General features: G+C 44.4%; 1 protein-coding gene across 1 annotated transcript in view; it reads right to left on the reverse strand.

The window, feature by feature from the left end:
• Positions 1-24,829, reverse strand: part of ptprt (protein tyrosine phosphatase receptor type T) — a 440,070-nt gene that overhangs the window by 219,741 nt on the left and 195,500 nt on the right. Inside the window, exon 7 of the mRNA XM_064965460.1 lies at positions 18,586-18,879. Within this exon, the coding sequence (XP_064821532.1) occupies positions 18,586-18,879 (294 nt within the window). The remainder of the gene's footprint in view (positions 1-18,585; positions 18,880-24,829) is intronic.

Consider the following 24,829-nt stretch of genomic DNA (forward strand, 5'->3'; position numbering starts at 1 on the left):
ATGCACATAAACATATAAGGTTGGCATTGCTGTTATGATTTTAGTTGTCCTTGATGTCCTTTGTTTTAAATCAATTATATATATATATATTTAGCATTGTTGCTTGCTTTTTTCTTCTGTCTTTACCTAGTTTCTCTTTAGTACATTCTCTTGGTTGTTGGTGCATTCTTGTTCTTGGGGGTGGGGAATGGAATTAATTTTATTTTTATTTTTTATCTGGGGGGCTGTGGGAGGGGTCTCGAATGGTTGAGGGACAGTTATTGGGGAACTGTGGGGGGATCTTGGATGGTTCAGGTTCACGTTTTTTGGCCTGGTGGTAGATCTGTCAATGTGCCCTTGAGCAGGGTATTGACCCTGGATGCTTCTGTGTGTCGCTTTGAATGGGAATCTGTTGGATGTCTGGTATGATGTAGTCATTGCGCGGCTTCACTGCAAGTTTATTGTATGTTTCATATATTCAATAAATACATTTTTTTTTAAAGAAGAAGAGACTTGCTTGGGCCAAGAAACATGAGCAATGGACATTACCAGTGGAAATCTGTTCTTTGGTCTGATGAGTCGAAATTTGAGATTTTTGGTTCCAACCTCTGTGTCTTTGTGAGATGCAGAGGAGGTGAACATATGATCTCCACATGTGTGGTTCCCACCGTGAAGCATGGAGGAGGTGGTGTGATGGTGCTTTGCTGGTGACACTGTCTGAGATTTATCTAGAATTCAAGGCACACTTAACCAGCATGGCCACCACAGCACTATGCATCAATATGCCGTCCCATCTGGTGTCGCTTAGTGGGACTATCATTTGTTTTTCAACAGGACAATGACCCCAAACTCACCTCCATGCTGTGAAAAGGCTATTTGACCAAGAAGGAGTGATGGAGTGCTGCATCAGATGACCTGGCCTCCACAATCACTCGACCTCAACCCAAATTGAGATGGTTTGGGATGAGTTTGACCGCAGAGTGAAGGAAAACCAGACAACAAGTGCTCAGCATATGTGGGAACTCTTTCAAGACAGAACAGCATTCCTCATGAAACTGGTTGAGAGAATGCAAAGCTGTCATCAAGGCAAAGGGTGGCTACTTTGAAGAATCTCAAATCTAAAGTATATTTTGATTTGTTTAACACTTTTTTGGTTACTACTACATGTGTTATTTCATCGTGTTGATGTCTTCACTATTATTCTACAATGTGGAAAATAGTAAGAAATAAAGAAAAACCCTTGAATGAGTAGGTGTGTCCAAACTTTTGACTGGTACTGTACAAACACAGAGACAAAGACACACACATGCTCATGCATACACACATCAAGCCACACACACACACACACACACACACACACACACACACACACACACACACACACACACACACACACACACACACACACTTTATTACCAAGCTGATCCAGTGGGGTTTCATCCTCCACAACATTATAAACTCATGGGAAGTCAAATTGAGAGTTGGAGGAAGAGAGAGAGTAGGGATCGAAGCCTTTGTGAAGAGCCCTTACTTCAAGCTGATCCAGTGGGGTTTCATCCTCCACAACATTATAAACTCATGGGAAGTCAAATTGAGAGTTGGAGGAAGAGAGAGAGTAGGGATCGAAGCCTTTCAGCATGTGAAGAGCCCTTCAGCTTCATTTGGGCTCAGTTTGAGTGGCCGGTCCGTGTTGACAGGTGCATCATTGTGTTCGAAAGAAAACACTCTGACGTGTCCAGAAATACAAATATCTTCTCTGTTAAAAAAGGTGTCTGCAGCATTGTGACGTATTTGTAGGCAGATCGTTGGAAGATTGACTGAGACCACATTTTGTCCGCCCCGGTGTCCTGCGCCGAAATTGGTGCGCAAAAGTCACTTGCCAGTATTTTTCCATGGGGCACAGAGAGAGAAGCAAGCTTCCACGAACTGCATGTCAATGAAGAGATATGTGAAAAAACACCTTGAGGATTGATTCCAAACAACGAATATTTTGTTTCATTACTGCCTTAAAGCCCTTGACATTCCACGTTAATAAGGAAAAGCAACAATTAACTGTTTTCAACGAGCCTCCATGGCCGAGTCTTTGAAGACGCTTGGCTCATTGTCGTTAATGTTGAGACATAAGGATACCTTGACATGGCTTTCAATGGTGAAGTTCTTGGCAAGGCCCACAAGCACATCCGGAGTGCTAGATGGGACTTTAAACAAGGCATCATTGGTGAGAAACCACATTCTGTGTGAGTAGCCTTCTTTCATGTTTCTTTCACTGGAACAGCACCTTGTCCTCATCACATTATGATGGGGAAAAATAAGCTGCTTTAGGCAAAGAAGTGAAGGAAATAAATATATTCTGCTGGTAAATAAATATTCAGTCAGTTAACAGAGGGAAGGTGGTAAAAAGTCATAAATCCAGAAGAGGCCGCGTCCCCCAGATCATCAGAGCGTTCTTATTCCTCTTCAGCAAGGTCTCCCTCACTACTCCCTGTAGGGAGATAGATGAGCGTCCCGTGTAAGAGTGAAGAAAGTGTGTGTGTGCGTGTCCACATGTGTGCTAGGACAGCCCATCTCCGGCAGCAGCCGCGGCGACTTGAGAAAGATCCGTTGGAATTGAATATTGCTAGCCCTCCTCTCAGGTCATGGCGAAAGGAGAGTTTTAAGCTGGCCCAGGAGACCAGCCATGGAGGTCAAGCAAAGCCATCTTAATAATGCAAACAAATTAACAGTAGAGATGTCCTTTGAAACCATGCATTTAGGCTCGACATGCAGGCTTGATCAGACAACTGTCCACTGCTCATCATCTATCAAACGCCTAACTCATAAAGGGCAATGGTAGTAGAAAGCACTAAAGCTTGGCAGTCTAAAGAGAAAGCCATATACATCAGTAGAAACACATCAATAAATATGCCTGAACTCTAACAGAGAAACTTCCAACCTAACACTTGAGCTTAGGGAGCTAATAGACATTTTCAAAAAGCCCCTTTTTCATCAGAATATTCTAAATGTTCCCATGTAAATTTGAACATTTTCCAAACTCATTCCCGAATGGGATCTACCTGATGGAACAGCGAATCAAGATGTTGGCGAGTGTCCATTTTCTCTCCCAGTTGGGAAAACAGGGGTAGGTGGGTAGACAGAGAGAAACAGAGAGAGAGAGAAACAAAGAGAGAGAGAGAGAGTGAGTTACTTCAGGAGGAATAGGATGAACTCTTGCCACCACAGCTCTCTTGAGTACAATATCACCTTCATCTTCCAATGGACAGTGGTGTGATTTATCGTAACACGAGGGGAACAAAATAAGAATAAATTCTGTTTGGTTGAGAGTCAAGCGGAGGTCTATAGTCTATAGATCATTCACGCTCGGCACAAAATGAATTATAGGCATCTTCAGTCCACCTCCTAATAAGCCATTAGGCCGGAAGAAGTGCATCAGTCGGAGGATTGACAGTGTGAGATGAAGCGACACGCTGGGTTCCGAAGTTGCCACGTCCCTCATCGTCACCTGGTGGACATTAATAATGGGTCTCCACCTGAGAAGAGTACCCACAATTCGCCTCAGAGTGAATATGGGCCAGAGAGGGCAGAGAGCCAGGAGCAAATTAAATTGCGAATTAGCAAATTAAATCTACTCGCTCCAAAGTCTTGAAATCGAGGAGGTGTGAGAGAAAAACTGAAATTGTCAAACAAAGTCAAGGCTCCAGTCGAAGTTGTGGTTTTCGGGAAAAGTGTAACGTCGTTGAGTGTAGTGTTGCCTTCAGTACACTGACTTTTAACATAATATCAACAAAATCTCCATATTCTATACAGTGAGTATCATAAGTATTCACCCCCCTTGGATTTCTTCACATTTGATTGTGTTACAAAGAGTGATTAAAATGTAAATGTCTTTTTTTTGTCAAAGTCTAAACAAAAAACTCTAATATCAAAGTGGAAGAAACAGAGGTTTTCGAAAAGCTCCCTGGTCTTTGTATACATGTAGTTGAATCTTACAGATGAGGAAGTGGTAGTCATTCAAAAATCGTGTCAACCCCTATTATTTCACACAGTCAGTCCATGTAATTTATGTGATTTTTTTAAGCCAAATGTTATTCCTGAACTAGTTTAGGCTTGCCTAAACAAAGGGGGTGAATACTTAAATTTATTAATTTGTAAACATTTGTAGAACTTTCTTTTCACTTTGACATTAAGGAGTATTTTGTGTAGATCATTGACAAAATGACAATTACATATATTTAAATCCCTTTGTAACGCAACAAAATGTGAAAATGTGTGTTACAAAATGTAGATATGAAATATCAATGTGTGCTTTGAGTTTCCCCCGTGGCCCTGGTGTGCCACTCAAGCACTGCTGGCTGCAAACACTAAAGCGAGCCAGGTGGGCAGACAAGCGAGCGGGCAGGGCCCCGGAGCATATATGAGGCCCATCACTGACCCCCTTCACCCCCACACTCCATGCCCCGCACTGGCAATAACATACCCCTACTCCCACCCTCCTCTCATCTCTCTCGCCTCCTCACCTTACCTCTGGCCAGTCCTCAGCACAGCTGCCACACCTGCCATATCCGATCCAACCTCGTCTTCCACCCTCTCTGCCTCCCCCTCACTCCCTCCACCCTGCCCCCGTGATGTCTCTCTGACAGGTAAACACGGCGGCCGCCAATTCAGAAAACACATGTTCCTTTCTGCTGCACTTCACACAGCCCAACTAGCCCAGTACACAAAGGAGTTACAGTACGGTGCTACAGAGCCGTGGCCAGCAGAATCTTTGTTCCACTTCACCTCAGCTCTGCCCCCACTGTCTCCCTCCCTCCTTCCTCATCCTTCCCTCTTCATCCCCCTCTGTCTCCTTCCTGGCTGGCTCTGATATGATGAAAACAGGCAGCCTCTTCCACACGAATGCAAACACCCAAGGAGCGCTGTGTGTTTATTGCTTGCGACTCTCATCTGTGTGCACTCAAACCTCTCAAACAGTATCAAGTCATCTTCAGTGGATATGAAACACACCACAATCATGTAACTGTTCGAACATTGGGACCAACACCTTCTGGATGGAATACATACTATGTTGCATTAATAAAAGAGCCTGAACTGAGTTGAGATTCAGCACTGCATAGCCTTCTGTACACAGAGATATCCACCCTTGTCCACACTGTTCTCAGGTCAGCCTCCACAGGCCAATCCAAAGTGACGGGGCAATCTGTAACTGGTTCGAGAGCTGTCGGCTCCCAGCCCAAGAACCATCCTCTTCCTGTCTTTAAGCCGGTACAGAGATGCATTACAAACTCTTCTTCCAGCAGACCGTAACAATTCCTGTGCATTCTCACAGTTTCCTCCAGGAGGGCTCTGTTCATTGCCTTAGCCTTTGACAGTGTTAATGTGTGGTAGAGTGGTGAATAATGGGGTGGAACGGATTGTGTCTGTCAGCTAGAATTGGGTGCATTCTATCAGGGAAGAAGCGGTGTGGAAGTGCGCGGAGATGGAGTGGGTCTTCTGAGGCAGGGGGCCCGGGAGTGTGTGTGTTTGGATGGTGGGGGGTCTGGTGGATGGTCGTTCATTCTATTGTTTTGGTTGTCAGAGACACAACCCAGTCATTCAGTCTCTTTGTTCTGTATCTATGGATGCGACACAGTCGTTCATTCTAAATGTTCCATTGCCATACTGGCTGGGAACATTCGTATCCCTTGCTTACTAGCTAGCCAGCTATGGCTAACTTAGTCATGTCAAACAGTGCAGAAAGAATAACAACAGTAGCTGCATTTGTGTAAGCTGTTTTCTAGTGACATTTATTTGGATACATCCATAACAATGAGCTAATGAGGCATGATTTCGCCTGGCATATAAGATATGCTCTTTTGTCAGGACACTGTTATTCAGAGCAGCTAGCCAAAAACACAGCTAACACAATAAATGACGCAGGAAAGACTGCAAACTAGCTGCGTTCCGTTGGTCTTTTTTCCAATTTACATTTCTTTGTATATATCCATAAAAATGATGTCGGCTGTTTCATGATTTCAACTGACTGAAAATGCTGTCTGCCTCTCTCTCTCGTCCCGACTCCCAACCCCTACACGTTCATTAATATGTGACAGTTGGAGATCAAGTTTGAATATTGAAACAATGCTACAAATGTCGGAGAGACAGTCAGTAAGGTTTATACAAATCTCTGCTGTTGAAAACTAAATGTTAGTCTAAAAGAAATGTGAGATGATTTCTTGATGCTTTTTATAGTGAAGATTTTTAACTTCCCTGCTTGGCTGGTGAGACAGTGGATTGCAACAGAGTAAATAGGCATTTTAATGTCATAGATTTAGCCACTGGTAATTTGTGGAATAGACACTGTCTGAAATGCACTTTTAACCAATCACTATTCAGGATTAGACCAACGCGTTGTGTAAAGACTAGCAAACTAGCTCAAACACACACAGCTACAGCAGCAACAAACAAAAAGACTAATGACCAAGATGCAGATAGAGACACGCATTTGTCTGCAGATTCACACACAGACACACTCCCACACATTTTCAACCTGCACAAACTTTAAAAGGTCAGAGAAGGCTGCAACTGTCTCTATTCAAATATGTTCCCTTTGTCTTTTTTGCTTCCCTGCCTCTCTAAATTACTTTTAGCATTTTACACCTTGAGAAAGCCCTGACAAAGTCCTTTTCCTGTTCATCGGCACTATTGAGAATGAAGGTAGTGTGTCTCGTAGCAGTGGGATTGAGCAAGAGCGGGAAAGGACATGTCAAGTAAAGCAGTGGGTAATGAGGGGGAGAGAGCATGGGAAATAGAGAAGAGAGTGAGAGATGAATAGAGGCTAAATGTAGAGAGAGAATTCAAAGAAAAGCAGAAAAAGAGAATACGAGAAAGAGATGCGTGAAGAAATAAGGAGAGAAGAGAAGAAAAAAACACTAACAGTGCTGGAGCATTTGCACCAGATCAGTGGTGCCTCCCCACTGTGTCGGCGCTCCCACACAGAGCTCCTTCATCATCTCTCTCACCTGGAGAACAGAGAGTTTCACGGCTGCTCATCTGCTCACCTCAATTACCAATTCCCCCATCAGGGCCTCACAGGGACCATGGCATGCACACACATACACACACACGCACAAGCAATCAGGGACACACTCTTAAGTACGTACAGAAATAGTCACATACTGTACACACCAGGGGTTGGAACTTAAATTATTTTCCAATTGTTTCGTTCTGTACAGAATCATTGTTTTTAATTCCATTCCACTGTTCCAAACGGAAAAATAAAGTTCAGAACCATTTCAAACCAAAAAAGTACTAGTTTATATTGCTCCTTTTTAAATATCTGAGAACCTTTATTTTTTATTTTTTTTACATTTAGCTCAATATTAAATTACTTCACCAATCAGTGTGGTTAGAGCAGCTTGCTATGGAGCAGGTATGCAATTACATTTTTATAGGAAAGTCGTTAACCTCTCTGGGATAGGGTCTCGTTTACTGAATTTCCTCCTGACTGACGTGCCCAAAGTTAACTGCCTGTTACTCAGGCCCAGAAGCCAGGATATGAATATAATTGGTAGCATTGGATAGAAACACTTTGACGTTTCTAAAACTATTAAAACAATGTCTGAGACTATAAAATAATTGATATGACAGGCGAAAACCCTAAGAAAAACCAACCGCAAATCTGTTTTTTTGAGGTCCCAGGCTTAAAATGGAAACCTATTGTTCCTATGTAATTCCGGCTCCCAGATTGCAATTCCTATGGCTTCCACTTACTAATTTTACTTTCCTATTGAACATACTACTTTACGTATTTAATATGATTGTTTATTTACTTTTTAGGGTACCTGATGGATTAAAACGAAACATCGTTTGACTTGTTTGGACGAAGTTTAGCGCTTGCTTTTTGGACTACATGGCCGCATGTTGAATGAGTGGATTACTGAAATCGATGGCGCCAACTAAGCAGACTTTTTGGAATATAAAGAAGAATTTTATCTAACAAAACGACCATTCATGTTGAAGCAAACAGAGTATTTTCAAAACTAAGTGATTTATTTAATCGGTATTTGTGGTTTTGTGAAGCCTGTGCTGGTTGAAAAATATGTTGATGTGGGGCGCCGTCCTCAGCAATCGCATGGTATGCTTTCGCTGTAAAGCCTATTGTAAATTGGACAACGCAGTTAGATTAACAAGAATTTAAGCTTTTAAATTATATAAGATACTTGTATGTTCATGCATGTTTAATATTACGATTATTTATCAGAATTGCGCGCCCTCCAATTTCACAGGATGTTGTCGACAAGTGTCCCACTAGAGGGATGCCTATCCCTATTAAGAGCTAATGGTATTTTGCCTTAACAGCATGCTTTAATCATAATGAAGGACAAACACACACTGTGCTGCCAGTCACAGTATAGGGCGGGAGATGCAGCTGTTCTTTTGGGGGTGAGGAGAGCGTGAGAGAGGATGGAAGAAGCATGCCTTGAAGCGCTGGGCATCTTGTTGGCATCTTAAAATAGAGGCCTTCAGTCAGGATACAGCAGTAGGCAGGCAGGTAGAGGTGCAAATGAGGGATTTAATTACGCAGCGTTGGTGTTTTAAAGATGGTGATATTTAGAAATATATAGCCCATATAAAGTTCTGACTTCAAAATGACAGCATTCAAAAGAAAAAGCCTCTCATCAGACAAAACCTGTCTTAACCAATAAGATACAGGTGGGGTACCAGGCTCAGATACAGTCTCTCCTTAAGTTACCCAAAGTGAACTAACTACAAAATCCCCAAACGGGCACTTAAATATATTTGGCCACCTATATTCTGCACCTATTCTGGCATATATATCTATGCAAGCTAACAGCCAATTTATCCTTGCTCCAGCAATGCCATCTGGAGGCTCTGTGTGGAGTGTTTGACGGAATTGTGGAGCTTTCGGTGGCCAAATCGAGCTCTGTACAGCATCACCGTGTGCCTCCCAAATTCTGTAACAATACAGACGGCTCCCTATAGCTCCACATTGACATTTGTGACTCACAACCTGGATTCAGTCTTTTGTAGCAAAATGTGATTATTTTTTTATTTTTTTACATTGGATAAAAGTAGAGACTCAGAGCTACAAATTTGTTTATCATACACAGCATTTTTGAAGAACAATGGGAAAGTAAGTATTCTTTGAAAGTTGATACACTTGTAAACTCACTTTTGAGAAAAGGGACTTTCCAGTGGGTACCAAAACATTCAGAGCTCTCCTTTGTCTACACCCATTCAGCATTGTTCACACCCTCTTAAGCCAGCCCCACCCATCTCTTTAAGGATTCACATGAGGTCATGTGCTAAACAGTGAGTGGTGAAGTAAAGATTAAGACTAAAAGTCATAGTAGTCTACAATAAGGAAAAATTCCAGGTATAAAGAAAGTGTCCAGATAAAAATATTTTATAAATATTAGATGATGCTTACCCAGACACACTTGCCTAAATTGATGGGTCATGTGAAATAAATGCTATAACCCCCAGCCACATCCAGTGGTGGAAAAAGTACTAAATTGTCATACTAGTATAAATAATTTAAAACTCTTTATATTAAACCAGATGGCACAATTCTTGCAAAAAGGGGGACACCTCATACCCACAGTGAAATATGGTGATGGGTCAGTGATGTTTTGGGGCTGTTTTAAATCCAGAGGTCCAGGGGCACTGGTTAAGATTGATGGCCTAATGAATTCAACCAAGTATCAGGCAGTATCAGACTTTGCCGTACGTGTAGTTTCCAACAAGACAATGACCCAAAACATACCTCAAGATCCACATACCTCAAGATCCACTTAGAAATGGTTCTGTGACAACAAAATCAATGTTCTGACATGGCCAGCACAGCCGCCGGACCTTAATCCAATCAAAAACCTATGGGCAGAGTTGAAGAGGGCAGTTGATAAGCGCAAACCCAATAATGTGAAGGATCTTGAAAGGATCAGCATAGAGGAATGTTCCAAAACCCCTCCAAATGTGTTCCTTAACCTTGTCAATCATTACAGGAAAAGACTCCATGCTGTTATCCTTGACAGAGGCAGTTGCACTAAGCACAAAATGAGGAGTGCCAATAATTATGAAACCTTGATTTTTGTGAAATGTATTTTGTATTAAATAATTGTGTGATTTTGGTTGGTTCTATTTAAACATAAATTCTATTGAAACATGAAGCGTAGTATTTCTCACATGTTGGTATTTAGAGTTTCTCTCTATAATGATATTGTTTATGTCACGCCCTGGTCGAAGTATTTTGTGTTTGTCTTCATTTATTTGGTCAGGCCAGGGTGTGGCATGGGTTTTTGTATGTGGTGTGTTTGTATTGGGATTGTAGCTTAGTGTGGTGTTCTAGTTAAGTCTATGGCTGTCTGAATTGGTTCTCAATCAGAGGCAGGTGTTTATTGTTGTCTCTGATTGGGAACCATATTTAGGCAGCCATATTCTTTGAGTGTTTCGTGGGTGATTGTCCTTAGTGTCCTGATGTCCTTGTTCTGTGTTTATTTACACCAGTATTGGCTGTTTCGGTTTTCGTTCCGTTCTTTGTTTTGTAGTGTTTGTAAATGATTCGTGTTTTACGTTTGTTTATTAAACATGGATCGCAATCTACACGCCGCATTTTGGTCCGACTCTCCACCTAGAAAGCCGTAACAGAATCACCCACCACAACAGGACCAAGCAGCGTGTCAACAGGCAGGAGCGGCAGGAGAAGCAACAGCGGCAGCAGGAGATCCGAAATAAGGATTTCTGGACTTGGGAGGAAATCTAAACGGAGAAGGACCCTGGGCAAAGCCTGGAGAATATCGCCGCTCCAAGGAAGAACTGGAGGCGGAGAAAGCGGAGAGGCGCTGGAATCAGGAGAATCAACAGAGGCAGCAGCAGCAGCAACAGCAGGAGAAGCAACAGAAGCAGCAGCAGCAGTGGGAGAGGCTGCATTACTTGGAGAAATGGACTTGGGAGGAGATCCTTGACGGAGAAGTACCCTGGGAACATTCTGGAGAATATCGCCGCCCAAGGAAGAACTGGAGGCGGGAAAAGCGGAGAGGCGCCGGTATGAAGAGGCAGCACGGCGACGCGGATGGAAGCCAAAGAGTCAGCCCCAAAAATTTCTTGGGGGGGCTCAGGGAGAGTGTGGCAGAGTCCGGAGTCAGACCTGAGCCAACTCCCCCTGTTTATCGTGAGGAGCCAAGGAGGAGACCAGAACCAGAGCCAGTGTTGGAGGTGAGCGAAGCAGAGACTGTGAAGGAGTTAATGGGGAAATTGGAGGAGAGAGAAATGAGGGAGTTGCTGTGTTGGTGTTTTAAGCATGGAATTTGCCCGACGGAGCATGTCGGGGATTTGATGGCACCTGGGTCAGCGCTTCATACTCGTCCTGAGGTGCGTGTTAGTCGGCTGGTGAAGATTGTGCCAGCCTCACGCACCAGGCCTCCTGTGCACCTCCCGAGCCTTGCACGTCCTGTGCCAGCCCTGCTCTCAAGATCTCCAGTACGCCTTCACGGTCTAGCCCATCCTGTGCCACCTCCACCCACCAGTCCTTCGGTGGCAGCTCCCCGCACCAGGCTTCCTGTGCGTGTCCTTGGCCCAATACCACCAGTGCCAGCACCACGCATCAGGCCTACAGTGCGCCTCGCCTGTTCAGCGCTGCCAGAGCCTTCCTCCTCTCCTGCGCTGTCGGAGTCTCCCGCCTGTTTAGCGCTGTCAGAGCCTTCCTCCTCTCCTGCGCTGCCGGAGTCTCCCGCCAGTTTAGCGCTGTCAGAGCCTTCCACCTCTACAGCGCTGTCGGAGTCTCCCGCCTGTTTAGCGCTGTCAGAGCCTTCCTCCTCTCCTGCGCTGCCGGAGTCTCCCGCCTGTTCAGCGCTGCCAGAGCCTTTCTCTTCTCCTGCGCTGCCGGAGTCTCCCGCCTGTCCAGCGCTGCCAGAGCCATTCTCCTCTACAGCGCTGCCGGAGTCTCCTGCCTGTTCAGCGCAGCCAGAGCTGCCAGCCTGCATGGAGCAGCCAGAGCTGCCAGCCTGCATGGAGCAGCCAGAGCTGCCGGTCTGCATGGAGCAGTCAGAAGCTGTCGGTCTGCATGGAGCAGCCAGAGCTGCCGGTCTGCATGGAGCAGTCAGAAGCTGTCGGTCTGCATGGAGCAGCCAGAGCTGTCAGTATGCATGGAGCAACTAGAGCTGCCAGTCTGCAAGGAGCTGCCAGTCTGCAAGGAGCTGTCAGTCTGCAAGGAACTGCCAGTCTGCCAGGAGCTGCCAGTCTGCATGGAGCTGCCAGAGCTGTCAGTCTGCAAGAAGCCGTCAGAGCTGCCAGTCTGCAAGAAGCCGCCAGAGCTGCCAATCTGCAAGAAGCCGCCAGAGCTGCCAGTCTGCATGGAGCAGCCAGAGCCATCAGTCAGTATGGAGCAGCCAGAGCCGCCAGTCAGCATGGAGCAGCCAGAGCCGCCAGTCAGCCAGACTCTTTCCAGATCCGCCAGTCAGCCAGACTCTTCCAGATCCGCCAGTCAGCCAGACTCTTCCAGATCTGCCAGTCAGCCAGGATCCGCCAGTCAGCCAGACTCTTCCAGATCCGCCAGTCAGCCAGACTCTTCCAGATTCGCCAGTCAGCCAGGATCCGCCAGACAGCCAGACTCTTCCAGATCCGCCAGTCAGCCAGACTCTTCCAGATCCGCCAGTCAGCCAGGACCCGCCAGACAGCCAGACTCTTCCAGATCCGCCAGTCAGCCAGACTCTTCCAGATCCGCCAGTCAGCCAGACTCTTCCAGATCCGCCAGTCAGCCAGACTCTTCCAGATCCGCCAGTCAGCCAGGATCCGCCAGTTAACCAGGATCTGCCAGATCCAACTACCTGATTGAGCTTCCTCTCAGTCCCGAGCTGCCCCTCAGTCCCGAGCTGCCCCTCAGTCCCGAGCTGCCCCTCAGTCCCGAGCTGCCCCTCAGTCACGAGCTGCCCCTCAGTCACGAGCTGCCCCTCAGTCCAGTGGGGTTCTGGGTGAGGACTACTAGGCCATGGTCGGCGGCGAGGGTGGACTATCCAAGGACGTGAGGAGGAGGGACTAAGACTTTGATAGAGTGGGGTCCACGTCCCGCGCCGGAGCCCCCACCATGGACAGACACCCACCCGGACCCTCCCCTATAGTTTTTGGTGTGCGTCCAGGAGTCCGCACCTTGGGGGGGGGGGTTCTGTCACGCCCTGGTCGAAGTATTTTGTGTTTGTCTTCATTTATTTGGTCAGGCCAGGTTGTGGCATGGGTTTTTGTATGTGGTGTGTTTGTATTGGGATTGTAGCTTAGTGTGGTGTTCTAGTTAAGTCTATGGCTGTCTGAAGTGGTTCTCAATCAGAGGCAGGTGATTATCGTTGTCTCTGATTGGGAACCATATTTAGGCAGCCATATTCTTTGAGTGTTTCGTGGGTGATTGTCCTTAGTGTCCTGATGTCCTTGTTCTGTGTTTATTTACACCAGTATAGGCTGTTTCGGTTTTCGTTACGTTCTTTGTTTTGTAGTGTTTGTAATTGATTCGTGTTTTACGTTTGTTTATTAAACATGGATTGCAATCTACACGCCGCATTTTGGTCCGACTCTCCTTCCCACCTAGAAAGCCGTAACATTATATATATTTGTTTATTGTTTATGCATTGTCAGTCAGGGGTGCCAGTAATTTTGATGCCCACTGTATCACATAGTATTCCATAGATAGGTTAAGCTGAGTGAGGTGCACTTGAAAAGTACATAAACAGATGCATGCGCCATATATTTATGTGGATGCGCCATATATTTCTGTGGATGGGTCTCCACGGAAGGTTTAAACGGTACAGCTACAGTGAGGGAAAAAAAGTATTTGATCCCCTGCTGATTTTGTAAGTTTGCCCTCCGACAAAGAATTGATCAGTCTATAATTTTAATGGTAGGTGTATTTGCACAGTGAGAGACAGGATAACAACAAAACAATCCGGAAAACCATGTGTAAAAAATTATATAAATTGATTTGCATTTTAATGAGGGAAATAAGTATTTGACCCCTCTGTAAAACATGACTTACTTGGTGGCAAAACCCTTGTTGGCAATCACAGAGGTCAGACATTTCTTGCGGTTGGCCACCAGGTTTGCACACATCTCAGGAGGGATTTTGTCCCACTTCTCTTTGCAGATCTTCTCCAAGTCATTAAGGTTTCGAGGCTGACGTTTGGCAACTCGAACCTTCAGCTCCCTCCACAGATTTTCTATGGGATTAAGATCTGGAGACTGGCTAGGCCACTCCAGGACCTTAATGTGCTTCTTCTTGAGCCACTCCTTTGTTGCCTTGGCCGTGTGTTTTGGGTCATTGTATGCTGGAATACCCATCCACGACCCATTTCAATGTCCTGGCTGAGGGAAGGAGGTTCTCACCAAAGATTCGACGGCCCCGTCCATCGTCCCTTTGATGCGGTGAAGTTGTCCTGTCCCCTTAGCAGAAAAACACCCGCAAAGCATAATGTTTCCACCTCCATGTTTGACGGTGGGGATGGTGTTCTTGGGGTCATAGGCAGCATTCCTCCTCCTCCAAACACGGCGAGTTGAGTTGATGCCAGAGTTCCATTTTTGGTCTCATCTGACCACAACACTTTCACCCAGTTGTCCTCTGAATCATTCAGATGTTCATTGGCAAACTTCAGACGGGCATGTATATGTGCGTTCTTGAGCAGGGGGACCTTAAGGCGCTGCAGGATTTCAGTCCTTTACGGTGTAGTGCGTTACCAATTGTTTTCTTGGTGTCTATGGTCCCAGCTGCCTTGAGATTAGAGATCAACCGATTAGGATTTTTCAACGCCGATACCGATTATTGGAGGACAAAAAAAGCCGATACCGATTCATCTGCCAATGTATTTTATTTATTTGTAATAATGACAATTACAACAATACTGAATAAAAACTTATTTTAACTTAATATAATATATCAATAAAATAAATTTAGCCTCAAATAAATAATGTAACATGTTCAATTTGGTTTAAATAATGCAAAAACAAAGTGTTGGAAAAGAAAGTAAAAGTGCAATATGTGCCATATAAGAAAGCTAACGTTTAAGTTCCTTGCTCAGAACATGAGAACATATGAAAGCTGTTGGTTCCTTTAACATGAGTCTTCAATATTCCCAGGTAAGAAGTTTTAGATTGTAGTTATTATAGGAATTATAAGACTATTTCTGTCTATACCATTTGTATTTCATATACTTTTGACTAATGGATGTTTTTATAGGCACTTTAGTATTGCCGGTGTAACAGTATAGCTTCCGTACCTCTCCTCGCTCCTACCTGGGCTCGAACCAGGAACACAACAACAACAGCCACCCTCAAAGCAGTGTTACCCATGCAGAGCAAGGGGAACAACTACTCCAAGACTCAGAGTGAGTGACATTTGAAACGCTATTAGCGCGCACCCCGCTAACTAGCTAGCCATTTCACATCACATCGTTACACCAGCCTAATCTCGGGAGTTGATGGCTTGAAGTCATAAACAGCAGAGCTGCTGGCAAAACGCACGAAAGTGCTGTTTGAATGAATGCTTATGAGCCTACCATCGCTTAGTCAGACTGCTCTATCAAATCATAGACTTAATTATAACATAATAGCAAACAGAAATGCGAGCCATAGGTCATTAATATGGTAGAATCCGGAAACTATCATCTCGAAAACAAGACGTTTATTCTTTGTGAAATACGGAACCGTTACGTATTTTATCTAATGGGTGGCATCCATCAGTCTAAATATTCCTGTTACATTGCACAACCTTCAATGTTATGTCATAATTACGTAAAATTCTGGCAAATTAGTTCGATATGAGCCAGGCGGCCCAAATAGTTGCATATACCATGACTCTGCGTGCAACGAACGCAAGAGAAGTGACACAATTTCACCTGGTTAATATTGCCTGCTAACCTGGATTTCTTTTAGCTAAATATGCACGTTTAAAAATACATACTTCTGTGTATTGTTTTCAAGAAAGGCATTGGTGTTTACGGTTAGGTACACGTTGGAGCAATGACAGTCCTTTTTCACAAATGCGCACTGCATCGATTATATGCAACGCAGGACACGCTAGATAAACTAGTAATATCATCAACCATGTGTAGTTATAACTAGTGATTATGATTTATTACGATTTATTTAATGCTAGCTAGCAACTTACCTTGGCTTGACTGCATTTGCGTAACTGCTCCTCGTGAGGCAAGAGCATTGGACTAGTTAACCGTAAGGTTGCAAGATTGAATCCCTGAGCTGACAAGGTAAAAATATGTTGTTCTGCCCCTGAACAAGGCAGTTAACCCACTGTTCCTAGGCCATTATTGAAAATAAGAATGTGTTCTTAACTGACTCGCCTAGTTAAATAAAGTTTAAATAAAGGTGTAAAAAATATTTAAAAAGCTTTGTGTAGGTCTACAATCTTGTCCCTGACATCCTTGGAGAACTGTTTGGTCTTGGCCATGGTGGAGAGTTTGGAATCTGATTGATTGATTGCTTCTGTGGACAGGTGTCTTTTATACAGGTAACAAACTGAGATTAGGAGCACTCCCTTTAAGAGTGTGCTCCTAATCTCATCTCGTTACCTGTATAAAAGACACCTGGGAGCTAGAAATCTTTCTGGTTGAGAGGGGGTCAAATACTTATTTCCCTCATTAAAATGCAAATCATTTATAACATTTTTGACATGAGTTTTTCTGGATTTTTTTGTTGTTATTCTGTCTCTCGCTGTTCAAATAATCAATGAGAATTTTGTCTTTAAAATGGTGCCTAATATTTGTTTTTTTGAGAAATTGGATTTATGAGATTTCTGTTGATTTGCATTTGGCGCCCTGCAATTTCATTGGCTGTTGGCGAGGGCTTCGGATCACCGTTCCCAGACAGGATAGACACAAACTCACTTCATTGACAACTTCCTTCACAACAGCTCTGCTCCATGAAGCGGCAAGGAGTATGAATGCTCGGACTTCTGTGGAGGCAGCATTGAAGTAAATGCTGTATGCCACTGCAGACATCGGATTGACCATGCAGAGCCATTAAAGCAAACGTTCACACAACATTAAACACAACGGAGAAACTGGAAACATGCTCCCAAAACAAAGACAACAAATAAATTGACAGTAAACTGGTAAAATAAAGATTTTACTCAAGTTAGTTCATACAGTATAAGGAAATCAGTCAATTGAAATAAATTCATTAGGTTCTAATCTATGGATTTCACATGACGAAGAATACAGATATGCATCTGTTGGTCACAGATACCTTAAAAAAGATTGGGGTGGATCACATAGATTTGATCAGGCTGTTGATTGTCGCCTGTGGAATGTTTTCCCACTCCTCATCAATGGCTGACTGAAGTTGCTGGATATTGGCGTGAACTGGAACACACTGTTGTACACATCAATCCCGAGCATCCCAAACATGCTGTTTAATCAGCTTCTTTATATGCCACACAAATACAGTCACACAAATTCACACACTTGCACACACACACACAGAGTCTCTCTGATACATACAGTACACACAGAAACAGCAAGACACACACACAGTCTCTCTCATACACACACACGGGGTTGATCTGATTAGCTGTCACTTTATCAAATGAAGTGTGTCCTTCTTCCATATGCTCCCTACGCTACCCACTGGGCTAATAATTATTATGGAAAATTGCTCCCACATAAACCCCCCACCCCCCTTTCCCAGAGAAGCCTCTTCTTCCTGCACATTTTTAACATCTCAATTATCATTATCTTTGATTTGAGCTTGAGCTCCCAAGGAGTATTAATTAGAGAGACACTCGTTTTTTTTTCACCCTCTGGTAACGTGTAGGTTTTATCATCTCATCCCAAGTGATGTCTTCAGTGAATAAGGAGAAGTACTGGCATAGAGTGAGGAAGCTTCCCAAATGGCACCCTATTCCCTCTTCAACCCTGTTCCTGGAGAGAAACCCTCCTGTAGGTTTACACTCCAACCCCAGTTGAAACTAACCTGATTCAGCTTATCAACCAGCTAATTATTAGAATCAGGTAGGCTAAATTAGGGTTGGAGTTAAAACCCACAGGACGGTTTTGGAGAGCCCTGCCATACACAGTGCACTACTTTTAACTAGACCCTTAAGGTCCCTGGTCAAAATGAGTGCACTATTTAGGGAATAGGGTGCCATTTGGGATGCAAACGGAGAGACTGGGGGAATCAGGAAGTGTGACCTTCTGAAGCCGACTGGGCGAAAGAAGATGGCAGGCCTTATGGAGGCAGGTGATACACAGTGAACTCATTGGCGGTTGCACAGAAAATCCATGTGGTTCTCGTTTTCCGCATTTTGTGGTGGCACTTGATGGATTCGATAGCCTACACATAGACAATGAGAATGTACAGTAGGTGCCATCATCAAAGGGTCACAAAAATGACCCCAATGTACAGCATTGAAAGATTAGCAGTAAAAGCCCACACACTATCCTTGAACTAGGAGTATAGCTCTTCATTCTTCGCTAGTTCGAAGGAACCCAGGAAGACTAAAGGTAGAAGTCGCTAAGGCGTCAGCTAATAGGGATCCAAATGGGGACCCAAATAAGCACATCAACACAATAGAACAACATATACACAGTACAGACACAGAAACCATATTGTTCCACTCACCAGCACACTTGGTCCGGGTGATGAGCGGAGGTCCTGGAGGTCCTGTGCCCCCCTCGCCGGGCCGGGTCAGCAGAACCTTGATCTCGTACTCCACGTCGGGGTCCAAATGCCAAAGCTTGTAGGTGGGGGCGTCCACGATGTGGGTCTCAGCCCAGTTGCCTGTAGTGGTGCGATACTCCACCTCCTTCAGGATGATGGGGCCATCCCCGATGATAGAGTTGGCGTTGGGCTTGAGCCACAGGTAGGTAGCACCCACCGCCAGGAGCTCCGGAGGGGCTATAGGTGTGGGGGGAGCTGAGGGGGCAGAGAGAGAAGACCATGGACATTAGAATATAGGCCTAGGTCAGTGATTTCCAAACTGATGTTACATGGTTAAGTTCACTGGATTGTGTGCGGGAAAAGTTTGAAAACCTTTGGGATAGGATGAATGAATTGGCTGCATTATTGGTTCAGTTATGAAGGAATGCCATGGAACATTTAAACTCGTTAATATCAAACACTTTTTCACAAAATTAAATTAAAACCAAGCAGACTTGAGTGGGACCCACCCTTCTGCCAGAGCTAAATCGTAACCCAACTAAACGGATTGCCTGCGGAAGCATCACATCCAATGAGGTTAAGTGCCTCACCCTTTCCTATATCCTTTTCTGCGTGCTACCCTGCTCTCCACTCAACCAGCGCAGCCCTGATGCCCTGTGACACTATCCACAGGAGACGGCATGGGCTTCCAGTGCATTGACCGGTTCCGTATCTCTCTTTCCTTCCTCTCGACAGGGAGGAAAAAGAAAGGAGAGAGAAAGACAGTGAAAGAGAGAGAGATAAACAGAGAGGGAAACAGAGAAGGAGAGAGAGAGGAGTAAAGCAGAGGAGTGGGTAATAATCCTCATCTAAGCATGGGAGACCGCCCATGAAGGTACCCAGCCATGCGTAGCAGTGGCAGACCCAGTCCCCTATTAGAGGGTGTTGCTCAGTGTGTGTTCCCATGTAATCAACTAAGCCAGATTACCAGGCCACATTTAGCTCCTCTGTGGTTGGAGAGAGTGTAAACTGGAGCCGGAGACTGAAGAAGCTGCAGCTGTCTTGAGGTGATACTCAGGGAGAGTTTACTCTATGACTAAAGATGAATTAGGTAATACTTGATTTGAAATGTACAGTGTCCATATAAGGACACCCTCAGAGTTGCCTAAGGCTGTCCTAATGTAGACACCGTAGAAGTGAAGGTTAAGAAAGACCACATAGAGGTTCAGAACTTGGGTTAGGAGTTTTTCCCTGACTATGTGACCCTCTGGGCCCTCATTATAATGATCAACGAACGTTAATACCCCCCTCTTGCGTAGGGTGACAGAAAGCGTTCAAGCGTCCTAACAATAATGCTATCATCATGCGGTTTAAATCTGCTGTTGTAATGGATCACGACCATTTTGTTAATGTTTGCCAGTGAGTTATGGAAGAATAATGGTCCACACTCTAAAGCAAAGTCTGGTTTTTAGAGCAGCGTCTCTCAAACTTTGTCGGAGGCACATTTACAATATGCATTGTGTTTGCATTCTTGAGAGTCAATGCTTCATCTATCATCAGGCTCCTCTTCATTTTGGGGAAGTGGTGTCTCCAGAAGGTGCAGAATGATTATTAAAGCATTGCTTTCCCCCCTGTTCCATTAATAAACGTGCAATACTTCATATAATTTGGTACGAGCATAGACCCGTGTCAGCACAACCTATCAGCAGTCTTCTCAACGCCACTTTTCATTGGCTGGGCATATTTGAACACCGCCGCGGCATGGCCCAACAGAGAAGCACATACGTTCGAGACTGAGTGATTTCTGAAGAAAATGTGCCATCCAGGTAAGCCATCATTACGAATAGGAGAGTGAACATGGAACGGGTGAGGCAACTTTTACAGGCAGGTAAAAGCAAATATTATGCTATGCTTTATTTTGATTGTGCATGAGAACGTATCTGTTGAAATAAAAGTAGACGGATAGGTACATGAGTAAAAGGCAAAAATTATCCCACTTAGAAACGTGGAAATGCTATTGATATAGTATGATTTAGCCAAAGTCGAAGTAACCCAGGCTTTAAGTGTCAATGAACAAATAAAAAAACATAACAAAAGCTCAAATCAAAAGCCTGGCTTTGCCCTTTTTCCCCCTCGCTGTGTTTTAAATGCATTCATATTTAGAAGCTTGCCTCATGTATCTCCACAGGAAGAAAGCTGAAAGCACTCAATCACTCACCCCCCCCTCCGTCTCACTCTCTCATCCGCTCATGCAAAGAGGAAAGAACCATCTACCACCCTGAGACACACAACCTGGGAGCAATGATCCCATAGAGGGGATTGGGTCTGTGAGAGCACACAGAATCTTACTCACAAAAATCACATCCATAAACTTACTCGCTCCATCACACACAGAGAAACCAACACACACACATACAGTAAATTCTCTATCACACACACACACGCTCACACACACACACACACACACACACAAACAATCTCTATCCAACACACACACCCTCTCTGTTCGACACGCTTCCTCCTTCCATCTGATTACTAATCAGTGACGGCGGTCTCTGGGCCTTGTACTGCAAGGCGATGAGTGAATAATTGCCCCTATTCTCGACAGCTGCCGTCCCTCCGAGTCATTCACACAGGAGGCCTGGGACTACCATTACCACCACCATCATCAGCACCAGCAGTGGACCCTAAAGCAGATGCTGGCTGCCAAAATGGAAATAAGTCCCAGACTTTATTGTGCGTTTTCCTCTATGATTTTATGTATGTACAGTGCATTCAGAAAGTATTCAGACCCACTCCCTTTTTCAAAATGTTGCTATGGTACAGCTATTCTAAAATGGATGAAACACATCAAACATATCACCAATCTGAACACAATACCCCATAATAAAAAAACAGGTTTTTAGACATTTTTGCACATTTATTAAAAATAAAAACAGACATACCCCAGTTACGTAAAGTATTCAGACCCTTTGCTATGAGACTCAAAATTGAGCTCAGGTACATCCTGTTTCCATTGATCATCCTTGAGATGTTTCTACAGCTTGATTGGAGTCCACATGTGGTAAATTCAATTGATTGGACATGATTTGGAAAGGCACACACCTGTCTATATAAGGTCCCAAAATTGAGGGTGCATGTCAGAGCAAAAACCAAGCCAAGAGGTTGAAGGAATTGTCCGTAGAGCTCCGAGACAGGATTGTTTCGAGGCACAGATCTGGGGAAGGGTATCAAAATATTTCTGCAGCATTGAAGGTCCCCAAGAAAACAGTGGCCTCCATCATTCTTCCATCATTCTTAGGTAGAAATTTGGAACCACCAAGACTCTTCCTAGAGCTGGCCGCCTTGCCAAACTGAGCAATCGGGGGAGAAGGGTCTTGGTCAGGGAGGTGGCCAAGAACCCGATAGTCAGTCTGACAGAACTACAGAGCTACAGATGGGAGACCCTTCCAGAAGGATAACAATCTCTGCAGCACCCCACGAATGAGGCCTTTATGGTAGAGTGGCCAGACTGAAGCCACTGCTCAGTAAAACGCACGACAGCCCTCTTGGGGTTTGCCAAAAGGCAACTAAAGGACTCTCAGATCATGAGAAACAAGATTCTCTGGTCTGATGGAACGAAGATTGAATTCTTTGGCCTGAATGCCAAGCATCACATCTGGAGGAAACCTGAAATCATCCCTATAGTGAAGCATGTTGGTGGCAGCAGCATCATGCTGTGGGGATGTTTTTCAGCTGCAGGGACTGGGAGACTAGTCAAGATTGAGGGAAAGAAGAATGGAGCAAAGTACAGAGAGATCCTTGATGAAAACCTCCTCCAGAGCACTCAGGGCTTCAGACTGGGGTGAAGGTTCACCTTCGGACAATGGACAATGACCCTAAGGACAGAGTCAAGACATCGCAGGATTGGCTTCGGACGAACCCGATCAAGCATCTCTTTAGAGACCTGAAAATAGCAGTGAAGCAACACTCCCCATCCAACCTTACAGTGCTTGAGAGGATCTTCAGATAAGAATGGGAGAAACTCTCCAAGTACAGGTGTGTCAAGCTTGTAGCGTCATACCCTAGAAGATTCGAGGCTGTAATCGCTGCCAAAGGTGCTTCAAGAAAGTACTGAGTAAAGGGTATGAATACTTATGTAAATGTTGTATTGAATTTTTTAAATGCATATTTGCAAAAAATATGGGGTATTGTGTATAGATTGATGAGGGGGAAAAAACGATTTAACATATTTTAGCATAAGGCTGTAACGCAAAAAAATGTGGTAAAAGTCAAGGGGTCTGAATACTTTCTGAATGCACTGTACATGCATGTCTTTTTCAAGTTTGTGTGATTGTTTTAAAATTGTTAAATTAATACACTAAAAAGCATCCCAAAAGGCATCCTATTGGCACCCCAAATGGCCTGCCTATAGGGCTCTGGTCAAAAGTAGTGCACTTTGTAGAACAAATGTTGCAAATTAGGACACAAATGCTGCCTCTTGGGGGAGGGAGCGACAACAATCTAGACAACAATTTAGATATCAGTGCGCTTGTATCTGGTCTTGTACCTGGCCTTTTTATTCATTTTGTAGGTTGTTTTGGGCATATCAGAGTTGTATAAGGTGAGTGAGAGTTGAAATAATATGAGTAGAGAAAGTAATTTCATCAAAAAGCTTAAATTAGAATATTGGGGCCCATTGTCTGAAGTCTGGAAGGTGTAATGGTATTCTGCATGCTCACTTTACCCCAAACATTACCCGTGTTACTGTGCCTCCAGGACCCAACTATATCTCTGCATCTCCATGTGATATGTCCTGTAACAACAGCCACAAGAATGTGTAGGGCACAGAGGCATGACCTGGATTTACAACAACTTCACCAATCTCAGGGAGCCAAAGAAAGAAAAGATGTAGATGACAAAAGATGCCATCTGAACTCAAGGAGGCTTTTTATTCCTAAGAAGGAAAATCCTCAGGACATAGAGTAAGAGGAATACTTGAAAGCAGTGTTTCCCCTTTGAAATAACAAAACATGTGGAGAGTGGGAGGGAGACAGAGAGACGAAACGGCCGTGTGACTGTTGTAGTCTATCAAAGCAACAAGTCAGGTGTTGCATGCTATCAGGCCAAATGCCCTTATTGTAGGCACTCTGCTAAATTCAATGCCATTTCCTGGTGTTGATAGTTTTGTAGTGTGAGCTAGCCACGCCGTGGCTATCAGTGCATGCTTTGGTGCATGCAGGGCTAGACCAGGGCCCTGTAATTTCCCCTAGTCTTTATCACCTGGCACTCCATGGGGAGTTTTTAAATCAGGGGACAATCACACGGTATCAGATCAGGCCCTGGTGGGCACAGGAGGGAAGATAGCTGGAAATGGGGAGGAAAAAGTATAAGGGAAAAGGGGAATTTGTAGCTGTGAGACATCCATTACCTAAATCTGTTTTTACCTTGTACTTGCAAAAAAGAGAGGGAGGGAGGGAGTGATGGAGAAAAGTGAGGAGATGCGCGCTGAAACGTCATTAGCCCAAACTACCAGCCTCCTAGGTCCCAGCATCATTATCAGCACAAACCTATTTCTCAGCCCCCTGAATTCAGCAGAGGCACACCGATAGCCCCAAATGCTTTCATGTGCAGTGCACTGAAAGGAACGCCACGCCACCCAGGAGTGGGCCCTTGGAGAGTTCTGCTGATTAAATCAATTTATTTAATGATTTTTTCAGGGACCGGCTCCCTCCACCTTTATTGAGAGCTGATAACATCTTGAGGATCTGAGAAGGAGTCATTTAAGGTTGTGTAACAACAAGCCATTAGGAATCGTAATATCTTTCGTATATCTCTCTAGTATCTGCATGTTTTGCACTGGTATCATAGTATACCTCGAAGCCCATCTTTTCCTAGCATTGCTTTGAATGTATTAAAATAAAATATTTATACATTTTATATCAGTAGTGCCACAATTTGACCTATGTGGAAGACACATGGAGTCTTATCTCCATTCTAGGGTGATTGGATATGTATTTGGGGGACCACATTGTATTGTATATATAGCTCCCCTCGGCTAATGTATTCTCTGCCTTTGTTGCCTGTGCCTGTGATGTTACTTTCCAGTGCATGCCCACAAAGAATGCTTTAATCAAAAGGCAAGGCAACACAAAGGCCAGGGTGGAAAATATATCTGAGTGAGGATATACAATGATATAGTCAGTGAGTGAGAGAGTGAGAGTGAGTGAGTGAGTGAGTGAGAATG

This window comes from Oncorhynchus masou, chromosome 5 (genome assembly GCF_036934945.1).
Source record: "Oncorhynchus masou masou isolate Uvic2021 chromosome 5, UVic_Omas_1.1, whole genome shotgun sequence".
In the NCBI taxonomy this organism is placed as follows: domain Eukaryota; kingdom Metazoa; phylum Chordata; class Actinopteri; order Salmoniformes; family Salmonidae; genus Oncorhynchus; species Oncorhynchus masou.